We start from the raw sequence: 22483 nt of genomic DNA on the forward strand, positions 1-22483 counted from the left end.
TGAAAGTGAGAGAGCCTAGCTTGTTTAATCCAATCATTCAGCCCATGGAGGAACAGGGTTCTCATCATGTGTTGGTGGAATTTGAAACAATGATGGTGGCACATTGTTCCAAATTCCTCTAGGGTACATTCTTCTAGAAGTTTAGAAATGCTCCTCAGAACAGACTACTATGAAGCCTATAGCCTTATTTTTCCCATTATTGTGCTATAGCAACCTATGGTGATTTAGCATTTTAAAAACGCTAAGCCTCATGGATTTTTGCAGCCTCTGAGGTCCATGCATGCTTTTACTATATTTATGTCTTTCATTTATTATAAAACAGTTGGCTTATTCAATCATTTTTAAATTAGATACATTCATCATACATATTATCCTTGTATACTCCTGCCTAAAATATTTATGGAGGGACACCAAGGACCCATTATAGCAAATTAACTTTGACCCAATCATTCTCCATCTCTGGAAAAAGGCAGTTAAGCAAGTCTGCATACTGCTAAGACATTCATGTGAAGTACAGTCCTTCCCACTTTATAAACTGATTCTTTGACATTTTGCCTTTTTTTATAGAAAACACTAAGATATGTGGACAATTAAGTCAATAACCCACTTTATACCAAACCGCTTGAATTTTATTCAGTCTAGAAATTAGGGACTGAATTTCTGTTTATCTTTAGTAATAGCCATTTTAGAAACCAGACAGATAAGTCATTTCATCAAAACACTGTGGTAAAAATACCATCTTAGATACTCCTGTAAACCTGCCTATAAGTTTTTGGTTCTTCCAAAACACAAAAGTTGTGTTCTATTCAAATCAAAGCAATTTACTGCTTCTGTATAAATAAAATGCATTACAGAATGGTGCTCCCTTACGTTGCCATCAATTTCTTTCTGACCCACAGATTTCCTTCCATAAGCAGCGGGTCCCACCATTTCTCCTGATCAAGTAGAGCACACCACTTACACGAAGAAGATTTAGTGCTTCCTAGAAGAGGCCTCAAAACTAACAGAAAAGCTCATTTCTGGAAGGAGGCAGGTAAATAGAGCTCTTTTATGAAAATGTCATGTTATTTTGGGTTGTCTAAGAAAAGCTAATTCACTCTTGTTCAAGAGATGGAGGTGTAAGAGAACAGGTAAGATCATAAACACTGTAATGGTTTCTTTCCAAAGAAGGAGACAAGAAAAAGGACCCAGAAAGGTGGAGGCTGAATTCCCAAACTTGACAGCAAACAGGTTGAAGAATTCAGATCTGAGACCTGAATGTTCCCAATTAAGCTCTGCTTGCTTCTCTTGAGGATCCATATGCAGCTCTAATGTGAACAACAGTATTGCATCAGTTTGCACTTGACATATTATAATCAAACTACTGATGTCTGTGAGCTTTGTAATGTGCTGTGAGTCAGAAGGAGAGGCAATCAATGAGCCATGAATATTATCCTCTGGTACTGACAAGATAGTGTGCTCCAGTCAACTGGAGCTATTATTTTACAAGAACCTTCTCATATTCCACTTTTAGCCTGCTTTCTGTTTTACCTTGGGAAGGATGGAGAATGGCTGGAGAGTCCAGCTTTAAAGTAAGAAGAGGCTGGACTAATTTGCCTTCAGGACCCTCCAAATCTGCAATTCCAAGACTGAAGCAAAGGATTAAAGCGAGAATATGTGGGACATCTCTTTCTATAACTTACCGTTTGTAAAATTAGCACGATCCAAACAAAGAGATGTATTTGTCTACCTCTTCAATTTCCACAGGAGAGAGGGATATGCTTAACTATATAACTGAAATCTACAGGATTTGGGCCAAGACTTATGCACAGTTGCCACTCCTCAGGAGCCTCCTCCCATTCTAGCCCCTTGCAGTTGGCATGGTTTTTTCCATGTGATCCAATGCTTCTAATCCAATGGAGGATAAGGCTGGCAACAGCTACTTATCCCTGATGGCTTTCAGCACTGGGGCAGCACAATTAGAAATACCAGTTGCTGGAAAATATGGCCAGCAGGGTGCTACTGCTCTCTATCCTATTTGTAGGTTTCCCACAGGAAGCTGGTTGCTCACCGTGTGAAAAGAATGCTGTGCTAGATAATGTTTGGTATGAGCCAACATGGTTCTTCTTATTGCTCTTATGTATACTCCTTCCATCAAAGCACACTACTTCTGAATCCTAAAAATGGTCTCTTAAGCAATGTAATGTTGGCTGTCAGTAATGTCCAGTATTTGTTTTTCATTTCAAAAAGAGCAATATACTCAACCACTGTACATTCTAGGATGCAGTGATCATTCATTTTTTTCAGAGGTTCAGACTGGCCTTGGTTCTCAGTCAGTCATTATTTTTGACTTCTGCAGAGCTCTCCCTCCCCAGGGTCCTCTAGTACATACTGAGATTTGCGGAAGGGGATGGTTTGGTTTTGCACCAGACTTGGGTTGGACTCAGAAGCCATGAGAGAGATTGTTGGTACATTTTTAGTCCCCATGAAGCTCAGTGCTTCATGAAGAGGATTGACCTCTTCTATCGATGCATTCCAGAATTATTTCTGCATTCTCTCCCACCTGGCATGAAGTATCCCCTCTCCCTAAAGTTCCATTTATATTCACAGATTTTGGAGGAGCACAGAGATCCCTTTCTTGGTGATGGGCATTGAGGGTCCTGTGGTGCCTTAAGGACTGCCTTTTCCCATTGTTATCCCTTCTGTTCAACACTTGACATCTTCCTTCACTCTCCTTGTTGAAAGAAGTAAGGCTAGGATGCATAAGGAACAGGGCCCTTTTGGTTGTGGCACCAACCTTGGAATGCACTTCATAGAGAGGCTCGTATGGCCTTATTATGATATGTATCCCTGCATTTGATAAAGGCTCTCTAAGCAGGCCTTTGGAAGAAGCATCAATGATAATATGATTTTGTCTTAGTATTGTATCATGCTGTTTGATATTGCTGTGTTTATTTGTATTGCTATACTGTTAGACAGTTGAGTTCCTCTAGTCTAATGCAACAAAAGCAAGATAGAAAATTTCTAAAATAAATAAATATGGTTTCCAAAAAGGCTATCTGCTGATTTTTAAGCACAGTGGTCTAGAAAGGCAAAAATGCAAAAGATATGTACATATATCTTAAACGGCACTTATGAATAGTTTTTAAAAATATTTCCATAAATATAAGAACTATAAACTATGAGCAACAACAGAATTATTTTAGGACTAAATATTACACCATAAATACAAATTGCTTGATTTATGACATTTTATGAGACTATGTGTATTGCATGTGCATTATGCCCCAATATATTTTACTAAATACCTGAAAATATATTGAAATGAATTATGCATACATAAATACATATGCATGTATAAATGCATATATTTATACATATGAACACATCTAGATAAATTTCAGACAAAAATTCATGTAAACATGGCTGAAAACTCTAATCTGAAGCAATGAAAGACAGCTCTAACTTGAAGAATTTACCTAATGGAAGAGGCTGAGAAAAAACCTACACATTTGTTTGCCCTCCCTCTTGCAGTCCCCTATAGAAATTGCATACCTGTATTCATTTTGACTCTAGAAGTTTTGCTGCTGAAGACTTCAGTTTTCCTACAGAAGAGGAAAAAACACCACTTATTAATTTATCATAAAGCAATGGTATAAGATAAAACGCATCCATGCAGGGGCTGGAGAAAGGAGAAATACTGGTAGATCCATGTTTACTGGGGACTACTTGTATTTCCAGACTAAACGAACTGCTGAGACAACACATCCATTGGATCCTAACCCTGTTTGGGCAGGCAGAACCTCGCAACAGTTACTCAGGCACTGCTAACCTCTCATCTGGATTACTGCAATGTACTCTATGTGGGGCTTCCCTTGAAGACAGTTTGGAAATGTTATTGGGTCCAGAATAGGGCAGTGAAGCTGCTGATGAGGGCTGGCAGATATTATCATATAATTCGAGTCCTCTGCCATCCCCACTGGTGTGTTTAAAGCCCTAAACTGCTTGGGGCAAGGGCATCTAACCGAGTGTCTATTCCCACATGTGCCTACCTGGCCCCTCTGGTCAACAGTGGTCCTGCTGAAGGACCTCCGTCAAGAGGAAAAACGGGAGGGTGGCTACAGGGGGACAGGTCTTCTTGGCTGGGACACTCCCACTTTGGAACCGGCTACCCAGAGAGATTCGCCTGGCACCCTCTTTGTATTTGTTTCTGCACCAGGTGAAGACCTTTTTATTTTCCCAATATTTTAACTGTTAGATTGATTTTAATGGTTTTAATATTTTATTTCTGGTTATACATTGCTGTTGTCCTTTTTATGTTGGCCTGTGGTACTCTGAAGTTTTATAATGGCATGGTTTTACTTGTTAGATAGCTAGATTTTATTGTTATATTAGCTGTTATTTTTTTAATTGTATTTTAATTGTAAATTTCTTAATTTTTAATCCACTCAGGGAGACTTGTGGCTAATGGGGTGGGATAAAAGTCCAGTAACAATAACAACATCAACAACAATAATAAGTTTACAGGTTTATGCATTGCTTACTAATATTTTTTCCTGAACTGGAAAGAATAACATATTTGGACTGCAATCATAAACAGACTTACTAGTTGAACTGACTTCTGAGAAAGCATGTATAGTGTTGCATATGTCCATATCCATAGTTCCAAAATCCAAGTTGCCCATACCTTTAAAAATCTAGAGGAATAAGTTTGGGGGCGGCGGGGGGCGGTATACAGAAGAGGTAAGAATTTCTTTTTTATGCTTTTGTAAAAAGCATCGTGAAGCTGTAAGTGGTGATAATTTTTTTTAACAAGGTGACCGTTCTGTTTCAGCTGCTAATGTTGACTTCTGAACCTGGTAGGTGTGAAGCAATTTTTCTACTGACAATGTAAGAATTATTGCTCCTGAAGCAATTGACTCGGTGCACTAGAATGCTGAATCAGGCCCCAGCTGAGTCTGCCAGACACTTAACATGCAATGAAGGCAAATTATAAATACATTAATTCAGGAAGTTGCAAGGTGGTGCTTCATTTGGGGACTTGATGCTCCATGGCACTCAAAACACAAACAAATAAACAAACAAACAGGAAAGATTACAAGAAATAGCAACTGAAAAGGAGTCAGAGTGGTTCTCTCTTAAGGCTGGCAAACTGCTTTAAACTGCTGCTGTTCTTGTGACTGAGTTTTTCACACAGAGTACTTCAGCAGGCAAACAGAAACATGTGACGAAAGTACAGGACATGCAAAATTGAGAATATTACAGCCCACAAGGATTCTCCTGATCTCCCTGAGTATGGACTGGGGCTTGAAGGAAGCACATAGCTTTTTGGCTTCTCTCAGCTCGTTGGTATTCAGACAGGAATACATTTATTCCATGAATAATACAATACAAAATAAGTGGGTGAGTCTGCAGAACATTGGGGGTTCTGGCTTGCATGCTGGACACAGTGCTCGGCATCGCTTCCTACTACGAGAAGGAAAGTAGTCAAGGAGCCCTTCTCCCATTCCTGCCAAGATCCCAGGGCCCACCATTCTCCCTCGCCAGCTGAGCATCACAGCATGGGTGGGAGGCAGGGTCTGTAGGGACTCTGTGCCCGCACTTTCCTTTAACCAGCAGGGATGACATCTCCCACCGTATAGCGAAAATTTAGCCAAAATTCTCACAGTAGGTGAACTGCATTTTCCCAGTAGCACTCTATTGTTCTCGATTGTGGAGCTAAGGATTTAGCAGTAGCTTGTTCTTGTATGGGAAACTAAGACCCATGGTTTTATAAAAGGACTTCGAAACACAGTTGCCTGCATGTCCAGGCTCTCACTGAGGGTATGGCTATGGAGACCGTCTTGATAAACACCACTGTTTAGCAAAATGTAGCACCACACCACTGGTGTCATACCTAGAAAGCAGATTAGGTAAGGGGAGATGACCGTTGACAGGTCTGTGATAGGGTTGCCAAGTGCCCTACTTTACAGATGACAGTCCTCTATTTTGGAAAGCTGTAAGAAGACAGTTGTCCATTTAAAAGTATCATCAGTCTTTCCCTCTATCATGGGATACACTATATTTCTAGCTAGATTACAGTTAGTATTTCTAAGTTTGCACCTACTGTCTAACCTTTTTATTTTCCCATTATTTTGAATGTTAGTAGTGTTTTAAGATTGGATTTTATCTACTATTATCTGGATGCTGTATGTTACTCATTTATTGTATTGTATTACCGCCTTGAGACATTGTGAAGGGTGGGATATAAAAGCTTTAAATAGATAACTAACTAAATAAAATAACTATCCTTTGGCATGTGCAGGTGTTATCCATATTGGCATCCTCTTTTGTCCTCTTTGTTTGGTGATGCATTTCCTCTTTGCTGGTGATAATAAGTGGCCATCGGGTCTATTGAGAAAATGGGTGAGAGTTAGTGATTTTTTTGTTCTAGCAGGAGATTTTAAGTCAGTCAGTGTTTGGGGTGCAAGATGATAGAAACCAAGTTTCACTGAGGTGAAGACTCTTTTGGCCCTTCATTTGCCTGCCTTCATACCTGTAATTAGAAATGCTGCATACTTTAAAAAGAAAATAAATCTCATTTTCCAATTGGAAAAGAAAATGTGGCACTGGCCAATTAAAATATTATCCCCACTTCAAAAGCAATTTTAATCTGCTAAGTCATAAGCAGTGCTAGGGAAAATAGCACTTTTGTACAAAACATTTAGGGCAAAGCAAGGATAAATGAAGGAATGCAGAGAATGGCTAATAAAATTTCTTGACATTCTGTTTAGAGTGAAGTTAACCCCTCAGAATTCTCAACAGATGATTCAGAGATTAAAAAGAGTCCAGCCTGTTTTGTTCTGTTTCAATAAAGTGTCTTTCATTGTAATACTGGTTTCCTTAACATCCACAATTTATTCCTGAAAGCATCAGATGCCAAGAGTGTTTCCTTGCTGCTAAAGGAGACAGCATTTTAAATGCCCTCATAGTTGGAAGCTCAACAAATGCTAGCACCGTGAAAAAAGGCTATAAAACATAACACTACACACTGAACTTCAGCAAAGGCATGCTGAGCACAGAACTCCTTGTACAAAAGGATCTCAGCATGATTCTTACCAAGAACTTTGATTTCTTGGTAATTTCACAAACTGTATTTAGCTCAGTTGAAAGCTCTATACATTTTTTGCTAATCTGTGTTATCATATGAATGCTAATCAAGGAGGAGGATGCTGTCATCCACTGTGAAGATGCTAGACAAAGATAGCGGAAATGGAATTGACTTCATACATCTTTGGAGGATACACAATGTCTTGGTTTGCATGGCAAAACAACCCATGGCAAATCGTCACCCTTGCTTGTCATGTTGTCTGAACCCACTATGACAACTTAAGCATGGCTTATTAATCAGGTACAAACCACCCTGAGAACTCATAGAGTTTGGCTGGGTTGTTCAGGATGGCTGGTTGTGTGACACCTGAACCTGGCAGAGTGGGTTCTGCATGTTTTCTTTAAAAGGGCTGCAGAGATGCCTGGCAAGAGCAATGCAAAACCTAATCACATTCAGCAGTGTCTTCCGGCCCTCCTGCTTTGGCTCTGCACTTTGACAGTGATTGGCTTTATTCCCTCCTGAGCTGAATTAGCAGTGCTATATTCACCATGTGATTGTCTTACCTTTGGGTAAACACACCTGGCCCCGGTTCAGGACCATGGCAATTCAGCAGCAGGGGATTTATGCTTTTCTCATCCTGCTGAAATCTCCTCCCCTCCGCTCCACACACAAGAGGTTTAAAAAAGAAAAATGAAAAGGCATTCGTTTTTTCCTTCTAAACTCCTTCCTGTGGTGGAATTTCAGCTTGAAAACAGGAGTGGAAAATGTAAGTCCCCTGCTCCATGGTCTTAAACTGAGGTCAGGTGTGCTTGCCCAGAGGCAAGTCATTCATGTGTGCATGGGCAGCTGGGCTAGGGAGAGTGGCATTGCTCCTCCCTGGCTGCAAGCAGATGCAAAAGACACTTTTCTGAGTGTGAAAGAAAGACTATAATAAAACACACAGACACTTCATTGTAAGACAATCCCCTTCCAGCTCTACCTCAAAGATTTAGAGCAAGACTTTTGTGTTATTCCACAGCTATATCTGAATTATTATATAAATAATATTTTATATTATATATATATGTGTGTGTGTGTGTGTGTGTATCTGCAAAGGAGCTTTGCAAGGAAATAAACTCTGGGACATGAATCTCATTTCAGCAGGATACAGACAAAGTATGCTGCAAAGGTTACAGGATAAACCTTGTGAAAGGATGGGAAGACAAAGGGAAAAATGTACTACTGCAAGCTTGCAAATACTGTTGAGCTATTAACCAACCCACTATGGTTTAATTTTGGTGCGGCTTATTGTGATGTACAAACTTGCCTGACGATCTGAGCGGAGACATTGAGATTCTCCCGCAGCAGCTCAGTCTGGTCCTGCTGTTACCACCATGTCACAAAGTCTTGTAAAGGGGGCAACAGTGGCAGAGAAGGCTCAATCCAGTTGGAATGGTTACTGCAAGCTAGAGTTCTCTAAGACTGAGCACACTTCTGACAATATCAGTAGAGGTGAACAAAGGCCTAGAACCTTCCCAGAAGTTTTTGATCCTATTTCAGAATCAAAGGTTTGTCACATTAGAAAAAGAAGCATGACCATCCCCTGCCTGCCTCCATAAAATGTGTTTATGTAACTGAGCACATCTCATGTCACTGCATCAAGTAGCGCTGTTGAGAGATCTGGTGCCATTCCTTTATTTTCACTTAAGAAGATAGTGTAATAAAGTATAAAGCCATTTGACTAGCTATATGCTCAAAAGGTAAGAATTTGATCCTTGACCTTTTGTACTGAAATCCCTGGTGGAAAGTCCGATCTCTTAATTATGTGGATTTCTACCCTGACCCCTGCTTGTACTCAAGACGTGCCTCAAATGTATAATTTGAGGATTCAAGTCATTTTCCCTCAAAACTAAAGTCTTTGTGTCAAAAATGTCAAGGAAGTGACACAAACTGACAGCATAATGTACATTTATGGGTTGTTTTTATAGCTGCAAAAGCAGCCCTTTGCTATGAAGCAAGAAAAATAGGTTCCTTTTATATTCCAAGTCTTCCCAACAAATTACGGTTCATGCAGCTATTGAGACAGCGCATGCAATTTTTTATGGCATTAAAATCAAATAAGAAGAAAATGACTTTGGAAGAAAAACACAACACATTCCCAGCCTGAAAGTTCCTTTATGTTAACCAGTTGTTTTATGCTCCCATGCATGCTTTCATTATCCAAAATTAATTGGACAGTCTTAATTCTTGGACATAGCTTCGTATTTTGTGTTCACTGGAATGCATACTATTCTTATAGGATAATAGCAATCTATGTCGAAAGGGTTTGGCACATCCAAATGTAGATGTGCAGAAATTTTCAATTAAGCAGCCATAATAGGTGGATGAGCATGGACATTCTTGATTATATGGAAAACCAATCAGAGGTCCTTTCATTTTTGAATACCAAAGGGATAGTTTTAGATGCACTTTTATTTATCCTCTTTCTGTTAAAATATTAGAGTCATTTTCAGGTATTAGGTATCAAACCACATGTTTGAAAATATTTTCAGATATCTTACCTACTTGGGTATCAGACTAGATATTGTCAAGAATTCAAGGGTTTTGCTGTGGCAAAATATGAATTTAGTCCCAGCTTTAAATATTTGCAACCTGTGGCATCAAATCAGTTTTGAAAACAAACCAAGGAAGAGGTACAAGTATGTTAGATGGTTTGGCTTTGCCCCAGAGGCCACAGGGCCCTGGTGGGGAGTCTTGAAGGCAAGGGTTAGTATCCAATGTGACACCACTGCTAGTGTAAACTACAATGTAGTGAACACCGTAGACTTCCTCCAGCTCAGCGCCAGCAGCACTTGCTGGCATGATGGGTTGTCTGGGCAAACCGCCCCAGACTCCAGTTCTCTCTTTACTAGAGCATCAGAACAGCTGGAATCCATGCAGAGCCAACACACATCAACAAGTTACAAAGAGAAAACTCGTGAAAATCATGGCCAAGGAAAAAAACAGGAAGCACACAGCTGGTCAGTCATGAACTAGAAGCAAGAGAGATGATGTTGGCATATTATCTATTTTGCAAATGTGCGACTGAGGAACAACTGCCTCTTTCCTAGCACCCACTCATAATAATAACATCTTTGAGCAAGACCACCTTTCTTTCTGAACATTTTTGTGGTCAAATAGCACATTATAGAAAAATCAAAAGCCACAAACTAGACCTCTGGCCTTGCAAGAATTGTCAAAGTGTTGGTTCACTCTAAAAGGACAACCTCTCAGTCTTTGACACCAAAGGGAATCAGACAGTATACTCAGTTGTTTTAAGTTTAACTCAGGCATGTTCCACTCTATCTCAAGTACTGAGCTAGACAAGTAATTCTTAAAGACATTGCCTTGTTCTATACATGGCTCTCAAACTAAGTGCATTTTATTGACTTTCAGAAATCAAGTGGTTTAGCAAAATTTGCCTGAGGTCACCTTAAGTGCTAAGTGGGAAATCAGGAGCATTTAAAGCAGTAACACAATGCTGCTTGACTGTTGTGTGTTCTCTCTGTCTCCCTCTCCCTCTCCCTCTCCCTCTACACACACACACACACACACACACACACACACAGAGGTACACACACAGATACACACACACACACACACACACACACACACACACAGTGCCCTCAAGATGGAATTAAATTGTTACATATAGAGTCAACAATACCAAGCTGTTCCATGCATTATAATCAGAATAGCACATGTCAAGACAAATTGCTCTTTCATATTCCTGCGAACGGTGACCTAAAACTCTTGCAAATGCTGCCTAATAGCCATTTTCCCATCAAACTGTTGACAATTTTGACAATGCTTGCAATTTTGTTCTACAAACCCCCTTACAGCACTCTCTGACCTTGCTTCTGTTGTTTACCCAACTTGTACACACAATGTTGACTCCCATTTTTATTCCTAATATAGTCCTACAAGTCTCATCCCTATTTAAAGCAAAATAGTTGCTATTCTGCCCCTATAAATAGCCAAAGTAAACATGACCAAGAAAATTAAACTTGGCAGCACTGAAAAGCTCACATGATAATAGGAACAGTTGGAATAGCTCCTTAACTTTAACTGTGGGCAATTGTTAAACCCAAAATCCTTTGGAGATTCACAGCATTTGAGGCTGAATATTGCTACCTGCTTGTTCTTCCTAGTATTGCTCAGATCCACCTTGTATGTTCTTTTAATCAATGAATAGTCAGGAATGCTGTAAATATGTTTCTTACTCATATCACAACTAGAGGCCAGGAGTAAGTTGCATCAGAGTTTGGTTAATGAAAAGCAGGAGGTATTAAGACAAAGCTGAAACACCAGTCAGTGCTGGCTCTGAGCTTTTGAAGGTGCATATTCACACCAGCTTAGGCCATGATCCAGCTCTGGGGTAAGGATGCTTGAGGAAGTATGATCCTACAGCAAGCAAACCCACTGGGCAAATTCCCAGTGCTGACTGGGGAAATGCTGGGAGTCGTAGGTCTTTTTCCTATCTAAACATGCATAAGATTGCACCTTCAGTGAATGTATCAGTGTTAGGGAATCCAGTGAGATAAGCAGGAATCCTCAAAATCTGCAGATGGGATCTGGTCTCATTTGCCACCATGGATTATGTGGACTCCAACCACAGTAATCTTTTCAGGGGAACAAAATAGGGATGTTCACTACCCATTCAACTGGCAAGCAACATAAAAGCTTCTGTATTGGTCAGCTTGGTATACTTACTGGGATCCCGCCTAATCTACAGTGCAGGACTTTCTGTTGACTTTCAGGCTTTATACCAGGCATGGAGAATGCGTGACCTCCAGATATTGGACTGCAGCTCCTATCAGCCCTAGCCAGCACAGTGAATGCTGAGAGATGATAGTCACAGAATTGCAGTCCAACACATCCCCATCCATGTTGTATATTCTCCATCCTCTGGGTGAAGGAGTCTTGAGCCTGGGAACATACCCACCAAGTCTGAATTTGGCCTATAGCCTTTGCCTAGGGCTAACAGAAGCCAGCCTACAATGCAACCCCTGTTCAGTATTAGGACTATTAGGTAATCATTGCTAGAGGCTTCACTACAAGCCCTGCAACATCCCTTAGAGCAGACTTCCTCAAACTTGTGCTTTCCAAATACATTTGGACTGCAACACCCAGAGTTCCCAGTCAATGGCCCTGCTGGAAGGGAATTCTGGGAGTTACAGCCCAGATGCCTCTGAAAGCCACCAAGTTGGGAAGGCTGCTTTAGAGGATTTTAGATAAAGAAATAGATGATGCTACAGTCCTAAAGGCATGATTCCTTTCAAAATCATCACTATTTCCTATTTAAACCTTCTTCTTCCATCTGATTAAATGATATATCCTGGATGCTTACTAAGAAAAACAAAATGATCAGGAAATAGAAATGTTTTTGTTTTGACTATTGCAGTCTTTCCTGAAACAAATCACTTTCTCTTTCTTTTGCATGGATTTTAAGGAATCCCACTCTTACTTTTTCCTGTGTTTAATATCTTGGTAGACAAGAAAAATTAAACCTCAGACAATCTATATAATTTAGTGGATGACTTCTTTTAAATGTGCTTTTTAACAATAGGTCATAAACCAGTTAATTATGCATATTCCTAGAATGCATATTAAGCCAAACTTAGGGTGGCCATGTGTTTTACTTTACAGAGGACAGATATCTATATGAAGGTGTCATTTCAAGGGCTGACCAGCCAAGGTTTGGTTTACATGTAGAAAGCCATAAGTAGACAGAGTAGGAGCTCGGAAATCACTATTATCGGATTTATTTATTTATTTATTTCTAAATTTTATTTATTTTTAAGTCAGCTGCTGAATAACCCAACAAGGCTCTCTAAGTGGCATATAACAATAAAATACAAGACAAAATATTACAATTTCTAGACTTTTTTTAAACTATGGGAAGTGCAAAAGCTCTTAAACCAGCCAGTTGTTAATTTCAGATTTCAAAATGCCTGAGAAAAACTCAAAGGGCAGACTTTGCTTGGCACTGAAATGGAAGAAGAGATAGAAACACAGAAACAGAGTGAGTCAGAAGGGGCCTCCTGGGCCATCTAGTCTGACTCAGGCTGCAGCTCATGAAATACCTACCGTGTGTATATCCATAGTATCTGTCAAACCAGTTAACACCTGGAGAGCAGACTGAGAAGGCAGAATGTTTATTTCTTGATTTCCCCCATTTTGGAGAAATATGTATTTCATTTCTGTTTGTGTTATAGTAATTATTTCTGTTCCTGCATATATACCTATATATTAGCATATTTTATGCAACACGTTCAAATACTACACCACTTCCTGTCCTCTTCCTTAGTGGTTCATCTGTGGCTAGTCCAGTGGCAGGTACTGTAATTTGAAATCCATCCTTTAAATGTTAGTTTTCTGAAATTTAGTTTCAATTGTATTATTACTGTATGTTAAAAAAAATACAGTGCAGTGCATCAATTTCCAATTTCCTATTCTTATTAAAAGTTATCTGTATTTTCCTACTAGATAAAACAGGAAATCTCTCAATTCATTTTCATAGCATCCATTAAAACCATATTCTGGAATTAGCTGTCAGAATAGATGGAGTATATAAATGAATTTTTATCTCTATATTTTAATTACCAATACAGGTACACCTGACAATCTGCCTCAAATATTTAAATTAGGTTTTTAGCATTCAATCTTAGTTCTGACAGTCCTCGTCAGTTTATGTTACATCACTTTCAGATATGTAATGATCTTTAAAATAGTTGTGATTAAGCCTAATCTGGCAGCATCAAAAATACAGAAATCAAAGAGTGAACTGAAGATCCAGCAGTCTCTGTCAAGGACCTGCCATTACCTCATTTAAGGTATTATCAAGTTATGCATATTATCATGCATTTGAGGACCTTCATATAAAAAATCATGGCTGCTAATAAAGCAGGGCTAGGACAAATATCAGGAGCCTTTTGCATCCACACAAACTTTTCTGAAGCATTAGAACTGACAACAAGATAGATCAATTCATGGTTTCTGTTAGGATCTAAATGCATGCTAACGATAGCCATTCTTTTACAAAAATATTATTGCAGAACTAAAAAAACACACAGCAAAAGCCTAACTGTTGCTCAGGGCCTCTTTGTTTTCAAGAACACATAGCTGAAGTAATTCCAAGGGTGCTGAAATATTCGCTGGCATCTGTTGCATTAGACTGGGTACATCAATTGTGTCTGTGGTTTTAATGCCAGCCATTCATCACCATCAGGTGGAAGTAGTATAAATAGAAATGAGGTGGCAGGGGTAATGTAAAGGAAAAGTACAAAAACCATTCATTCACTGATTACCTCCATGAATGCTTCACATGGAGGACATATTTTCAGCTAATGGCTTTGTAAAGCTGATATTTTAAAAGTGATGTTGCTTTTACCACAAGTGGTTTTCATGATAATTGAGTATTGCACATAACTGCCCAAAAGCAGATGGTAATGGTTTCTTTGCACCTAGTTATGATCTCATAATGGTAGTCACCAACAGTACCGTATGCTGCAATGGATTATCATAAAACCTTCTGTTATTTGCACATTAAGTTACATTTCAGTTTTATACTATCCAGAGGTATGAACAACTGTTACAGTGAAGTCAAAAGAATAGTCATGAAAAGCTGTGTGCAAATGTACAATGAAAAGAAACTGTAGCAGAAAGATATTCATGGATAATTATGTATGCTAATAGTACATTTGTCACATCTTATCATTAATGTATTTAACTTCTTATCACAAAGCTCAGGAAGTTTCAAAGAATCCAACATTTTAGAATATTTTATCTATCTAGATATAAATATATATAAATAAATGGATAAAATCTACCTATCTACCTACCTATCTCAGATATCAAGAGTATCAAATATAATACATACTGTGCTCTATTATCTATCTATTAAAAACAGATGAACACAATCATTGCCAATTATCTTCCTACAGAAAAATAGTGATAATCTTTATAATGTATACTACACTAATATAGCCAAGTGAATTGATAACCAGGGGATCAGTTCAGGGGAAAAACCGGAACCAGAAAAACTATGCCTTATACCAGGAGTGGGGGGAACTACAGAAGAAGTACTCCTTTTTATCTGTTCTCAATCTCCTACCAATCAGCTTCATGGGATGTTCCCAGATTCTAGTATTAGAACCTGGGAGAAGGAGAAAATGCCTTTTCCTTTACTTTCTCTACACCATGCATAATTTTAAACATCTCTGTCACATCTTCTCTTGCTCACCTTTTTTCTAAACTGAACAGTCCTCGTTCTTTTAACCGTTCCTTATAGGGAATTGCTAAAACTGCTTCAGGTGTCCCTCTGTACTTTTTCCAATTCAATAATGTTCTTTTTTTTTAGTATTTTTCAGAACTATACACAATATACTAAGTGCAGTTGCACCAAAGATTCATATAAGGGGAGTTTGATCTTGGTAGTTGTTTTCAATTCCTTTCCTAATTATGCCTAAAACAGAGCCTGCCTTTTTTCATAGCAACTACACACTGGGTAGACATTTTCACTGAGTTATTCACCCCAAGATCCCTTTCTTGATCAGCCACTGCATTCGTATGTTCTTATTTTAGTTTAATGTCTGGCTCCCAAACAAGTTAGGAAAATAGTATCTTTGATTTAGGGAAGAACTGTTACTCCCATAAAGCAATGAGATAGTAAAATTACTTCTCTTTGCAACAGAACTGTAGTTAGATTTGGTTATAAAGCTTATGTGAAAATTAAATGCCATGCTTTATTTTAAAATCTGATAAACTTTAACACTTTCACATACACTTTAATACATTTCTCAAATAACAAACTACAGAAGGATTTCATTTTGAGTGATGCTCATTATGTGCATCTCTATAGAGATGGTCAATGGAATACAGAATACTAAAGACTATTCTGTTTAAAGTTCTCTTCTGAACTCAGTGGGAAACTGAGGTACTGACCTGTCTTGAGGAATTGGTACCCTCTCTCCTGAAATGTATACTTTTGTACTCCACCTACAAGCAAGCATCCACCTTGAAAGAAGAGATGCTGAGCAGGCACTGGTTCTCATGGAGTCAAGGCTGCAGAGAATCAATGGGGGCTGTTAAATGCTTAGCACATCTGAAAAACGGGCCAATTATTTTGATGCCAATCTTCTGCAGCAGTTAAAAATGAAACAAAAGCTGGAATGGTTTGTGAAGGTCATCTTGGAAGGGCATGACAAAGGCAGAAAAAAGGCTCATACCAGAGAGTGCCCTCTTATTGCCTTAGCTGTAAAGTCAAGTTTATTACAGAAGCATTTCCAGACAGCATTTTTCTAGTCTGCATTTTGATTACAATCAGGTGCAGCCAGAACTTGGGCTTCAGTTCAGTCTCTGTTATCAACATGAATTGTAATTCTGAAAGGTTTAGCTTTGGACAGAGATTCACTGCAATTTAAATCTGATGGAACTATACCATAGGGAGAACCAGGGATGCTCCTGCTCAACAAAATCATCTGAACTTCACTTCATAACTTGGTTCTATTAACTTTTGTTCTAATTTGCACCATTGGACAAAGAGTGCATAATTTTTAAGGTCTACACTTTTAAAATGTGCTTTTTCAAATATGAGCTCAGGTTTGTGATTTTGCAATGAATTTTAGAGAATATGTGCTCCCACTTGTGTTTTCAGTTGTGAATAGGGCATTTCCAAATGATTTGCAAACTGAAATTAAGCTTGTATGTACCTTCTACTTTGTAGGAATGCTGACAGCATTCCAATGGGGAACTTGAATAAACAAGGGGGCTTTATCCCTGCCAGAAATGATTTAAATAGCATTGTTTGTTTGTTTGTTTTCCTCCTGTGAATGATTATACTGGAAGTCTCCATCCATCTGTGAGAAAGATATTCCAGTGTGGCATCTGGAATGCACATCTTATACCTGCCATTGCTGGTGCTGCCTTCCCTTCTGGTTCTTCCAGCTCCAAGCATCTAGAACACTTTTGTGAATGCTCAACTTTAGGTCCTTGCAAAATAAAAAGTAGTTTTCTCCAATGTAGTACAAATTTCAGGTAGAATAAGCTTCCTTTCCTTCTCACACCAAACCAAACCAACAAAATAAAATGTCAGTGTATTTATTGCTCCATAAAATATCCCCTTTCATACATATTTAAGGTAAAATAAAATTGCATGTGCATTTTAGCACCTTTTGTGAAGTTTACAAATCAAACATTAACTGCGCACTAGTCTCGGAAGTGTGAGTCAGGTTGGCTTGCTCAAAATGTGAGCCAAGTGACATCTCAGAGCATCCCTACCAAATGCTTTGCCCATAAACAACACTTGAACACATTTGCTCCATTGATTAACTTGCATGGACAAGAAACAGGCTGCTCCTAAGAAAAACTACTGAAGGAGAAAACAGAGAAAATAACACCCCAATTCACAAATCCCTCTTGCATATTTCTTCCTTGTTCAGTGCATATAAATGGGGTGCATTTAATCTTCTGACTTAGTTGGAAGGGGTTTCAATTAGGAAAAAGAAATGTTTGTGACATGAAGGGCTCTAACCAAGCAGTCCCTGAAGACAGAATAGCTGCAGTGGCCATATTCCCCTGCTCCGCACCTTAATAGTGTTCCCAGTTGCATCAGTTGAACACCATGCCCAAAGTGCTAGCATAATCAGATGTAATTTTCCATATAATCTGAATATTCTATTTACAACCTGATTACAAATGCATGTTATGCAAACCTACTGTGTCAAAATAATTCTGCTGCATCCTACTGTTAGATTATACCAACCCATAAATAATAAACCCCACATAAGTATGAAATCCTCTCTCTTGAAGAAATATTAAGTGGCATTTTAGAATGACGCTAATAGCTTGCTCACTAGGAAGCTGAAAAAAATTGGATTAATGGACTTTTTAGGCAGTTGTTAAAATGTAATTTCTAGTCTATAAAGTCCTCAAAGCCAAGGTGTTTAGAGAAATCAAAGGATATGGCTGGAGGCACATGTATTAGGAGATGTTAACTGGTCTACTCTTATCAAGGATTGTTTTGGCTTTTTAATTGTTTTTTTAAGTGTTTTTACATGGCAGCCAGTGTGGAAAGAGCTATGCTGACTGCCTCTCTCATGGTTGCAGATGTGCTTTTGATTGGGGAGGGGAAGAGGCTGGGGCCAAGGACTCATGCTGTCAGTGTCCCTGCCCCCTTCCTTCCACCTCCTAAAAGTCAGGGCATGAGGTTCAATGGCAGCAGGACGGAGTGTAGGGGTGCTAAGGCATGCACACATTGAGTGCAGGGGTGGTAAGATTGCACCCTAAAAGAAGCAAAATCATTACCATGTAAGAGACCAGATCCTTGGCATTTGGAAGACACACATGGAAAACTGGAAATGTATTTTCCTATTATACGCACCAGTTATATGCACCAGTTTCAAAAGAAAAAATTAGAAGATATTTCATTGGACAGCTTCTTATTACATTATGTGCCATAGAAATGGTAAGCTGAGCCAGTTTGCCTTTATTCTTTTCTGTTCATACTATCTGTAGTAATCGAAAGAAACTTACAGTAATGTCATTTTGACACTGGTAGTCTGTTTTAGTGCCAAAACTGCTCTACCAATTTATAATTTCCTCTGACTGGTCTTCAGAAATTATTCAGTCTTTATTTGAAGAGAAGCTACAAACAACTAATCAAGCAGGTGACATTTTCTCCTCCTACCATTCCCATTGCTTTCAAAATCCAAGGCAAATCAGAACCATTTCAATATACTCATTAAAATGACAACAGAAAAAACCTAATTGATAGTTGCGCCAAAGCTTTGTCCTGACAGTTCAAGCTCATCATCCCATTTTCATGCAGCTCCACACAGTGGCTGCCACCTTTCCACAGCTTCCTATTTTTTGGTGTTGGCTTCTTCATGTCACCAGTTTGAAGCTTCTTTCAGTTTCCTTAAAAGTGTCCGAGATTTTTCTGGATTGGCTTACACTACCTACTGTTTGGTCTGTGCGGCATCCCCAGGAGTATTTTTCATGGTTTTTCCTACACTGAAATGCCTTCCATGTAGGAAGTGGATGATATTTGAAGTGATTCTTTAAGTCAATATATTCTGTAACCACACTGGATGACCTGAAACTAGAAGTTAATTTTTTTAAGTATTTATTTTATCAAGAGGAATAATGATGTGAAGAAAATAATATGAGAAGTGCATGTTAGTTACATGCAAAAAGGAATGCATATTTGGCAAGATAACAACACTGATTTTTTAGTATTAAGGCACAAAAATCAAGCTAAAGCTTTGTGGGTTTCTAGCACATACACAGCCCTCCATAAAGACACAGGTGTTGCCATACACCTCCATGCATTCCATGGAAATGCATAAAGAGCTGAGCATGACAATAAAATGATAGTGGCATCCTATTGAACTCCACATCTGTATAGGAAGGTAGTGGTCATGGGGCTCCCAACATATAGGACAGACTTCCCCAACCTAATTTCCTCCCGATGTTTTGGAGTACGATGCCTAGCATTTAGTCATGCTCCTGAGGGCTGATGGGAACTAAAGTCTAAAAAAATCTGTGGGCATCAGGCTAGGAAAGACTGAAATGAAATATATACTGGAATTGCATGTATATAAAGCCAGATTTTAAAAGTTACTAGAACACATCCCATACACATATACCATACATATGACAGTTAAATCAGTATAATACTTAGCTTTTGAATTCAAATTCAAAAACCTAAAACTGTGTTTTCAAGGGGACTTTAAGATCTGTAGTGAATAAAGTATGCAGCAAAATTAATATTATATGAAGCATAGCATGTTACATCAATTTGCCAGGGAGGACATGATGACACCTTTAGAATATGAATACTTGCCAAAAAAAAAAAAAAAAAAACATTTGTTTTCTGTCACCTCTTTTAGTGGCCTTAGCTAGTTGACCTCTGTTATTTCTCCACCAAGGCCATGCTGTCACTTTAGGGGATCAGCACTTTATTTTTTTATACTATTTAAACCAGTGCTGGTATATGGGATTTTGAATGCACTGAACTTGTGACTGTATTTAATAGTAGCACAAAATTATCCATTCTGAACAATGCAAAATTTCTTAGAGTTACCTGCATTCTTCTCTTCAACTTGCAATCTTGCACCCGTTTATTCAGGTATAAGCCCTTTTTCACTCAATGAACTTTACTTCTCAGCAGACTAGCATAGGATTGAATTGCAATTTTCATGTCACAGGTTCAGCTCAATATTGGAATGTGCTGTTCTAAAGGATAGCACTCAGAAGTGTTGGCTCCTCACAAATTCCAAGTGTTGAGCCTCAGCATTGCCCTACCCATTAGTTTCCCCCTTGCTGCATCTTTACCCAAACTGGCCATGAAACAGCTTTCTGTTGTGCTCATGGGAGAGTCATAGATAAACTTCTACAGTTCCCAGCCCTGCTTTGGGGGAATTTTTGCCTACCTCTCCCATTTCTCCTTTCCTCTCCATATATGCTCTTATCTTCTTCACTCTGCACACTTTTATAGCAAAGTGATTTGACCAGCCAAGAAAAAACAAGCTGTGATGGATACCTATCTTCCCACATCTTTGCTTTTCCCCACTTTCCAGTATTGCTACAGCCACAGCAAAAGTGCCTCTTGTGTGCTAAACTATGATGTGGTTGAAATCTGGCTTCTTGTTATGTCTAAACCAGACCCCATGGTTGGTTACTGGTTCATGAGGTCTGGCTTGCTGAGGCCTGAACCCAGAACTGGGGCTTATTTCCACCTTATTTGTGCTACTGTCTGCCCTGAAACAGAGCAAACTGAAAATGAAAACATTCTGAAGACTGGCAAAGCAGGAGGGGGAAAAACAAACCAATGGCAGGGAAAACAAGCTGCAGTTTGTTTGCTTATCTCCAAGACAATTCAAGCCATCATTCATATGAACCATGGCTTATATGCAAACACAGCTATTAATCCTTTATCTTTTTCTGGGGGAAAATGCAGTAAAATACATGGATAGAAGGAAGGTGTACACATGCTTGATCATCTAGAGACAATTCCTATGTGCCACTGGCAAGCACTAGAATTTATAGAAATGTACCGATCATAGGAGTAATTTCTTTTCTGCTGTTAAGTAACATTTGTTCCTTGCACCCTTTGTTCCTGTCTTAACACCTTCTATCCTCCAAAACCATGTGATCCCAGCTCCAAAACCAGGGCTGACTCTCTCTCTCTCTCTTTCTCTCTCTCTCTCACACACACACACATTCATGCTCCCTGTGCACCTCCTCCTCCTGATTCAGATAGAGCCCCCCCCCCCCCCCACACACACACACCTGGTTGCAGTTATTTGGGGCTTTTAAAACACAATGCATTTTAAAACCCAAGCTCAAATCTTGGAGAGATTGGGAAAAGAGTGACAGGGGAGGGGGTTGGTCACAGGAGCCAGTATAATAATATACATTGGAAGAAGGGCTACTCCTGCAGAGTTATCTTAGTAAAATAATAGCAATGGTAACCCAGCTATTTTTTAAAACCCTGAGCTACCCTGAGTGAGCTAACATGCTAGCACACATGATTGTTCCCACTGTACTTCTTCAGCCAGTGGGAATGGATAAACAACCCAAGGGAAGCTTCCTTCCTGGCTTAGTTAGTGTTAGAGTCAAACTGGGAGATCTTGCGTGTTTCTCTTCCAACATGCTAGAGTTATAACCCAAAAATGACTCCTGGGCTGCAATTCTGGTTGGTCAGGGGACAGACAAGCCAGAGTTCTAGGTTCATATGTAATGCTAACCAAGCCAGGGAAGGTGCATCCCTGGTTTTAGCCACTCCCACTGCTTGAAGGAGTCAAGCATGAATGACTGAACCATGCCAACTGGCACACTGGCTTGCTCAAAGTAACATGGCATATAAAAAAAAGTTACATGCAAGCTGGACTCATATGTCTGGCCAAACAGGGTGAATGTAGATCCACCGTGGGTTTCCCCCTTCAAACTATGCATAGCTAGATACACTCTTTCAAAAGACGCCTACATTAACAGGGAATATTCAAACAAAGCAGAAATACTATTCATTTTCAGAGACCATGCTATTTGTGATCTTTAGCATAATTAGAAGGAGGGAATTTTGCTACATTATTAGCTCATGCTTCTTACTAGCTAATCTGTTTTTTAAGTTCACAGACTTGAAAACTAAATTGATTCTCTGTGAAGTGTGACAGCACAATCTCCAATCAGAATTCTGCAAAGCGGTGAAGACTAAGTGTGAATTAATGCACTGGGAAGCAGTCATGAGAGAAACAGTAATGCAAGAGGAGAATTAAATAAATCTTGCAAGAGGCAACTCTGCACTTGCAGTTCAGTACAATGCAAGGGAGTTAGCCACATAGCCAAAACTTCATAAAACTGTGATCAACAAAGTGCAGAGGAAACCAACTT

The 22483-nt window shown here is 39.1% G+C and overlaps 1 protein-coding gene across 47 annotated transcripts in view; it reads right to left on the reverse strand.

Annotated features, from left to right (window-relative positions):
• Window positions 1–22483, reverse strand: part of SORBS2 (sorbin and SH3 domain containing 2) — a 205143-nt gene that overhangs the window by 104441 nt on the left and 78219 nt on the right. For all 47 annotated transcript variants that reach the window (XM_044455070.1, XM_044455068.1, XM_044455067.1 and 44 more), the window contains one exon: window positions 3535–3584. In XM_044455070.1, the coding sequence (XP_044311005.1) occupies window positions 3535–3584 (50 nt within the window). The remainder of the gene's footprint in view (window positions 1–3534; window positions 3585–22483) is intronic.

The sequence above is a fragment of the Varanus komodoensis genome, unplaced genomic scaffold, assembly GCF_004798865.1.
Source record: "Varanus komodoensis strain SLA01 unplaced genomic scaffold, ASM479886v1 scaffold8, whole genome shotgun sequence".
Lineage (NCBI taxonomy): Eukaryota > Metazoa > Chordata > Lepidosauria > Squamata > Varanidae > Varanus > Varanus komodoensis.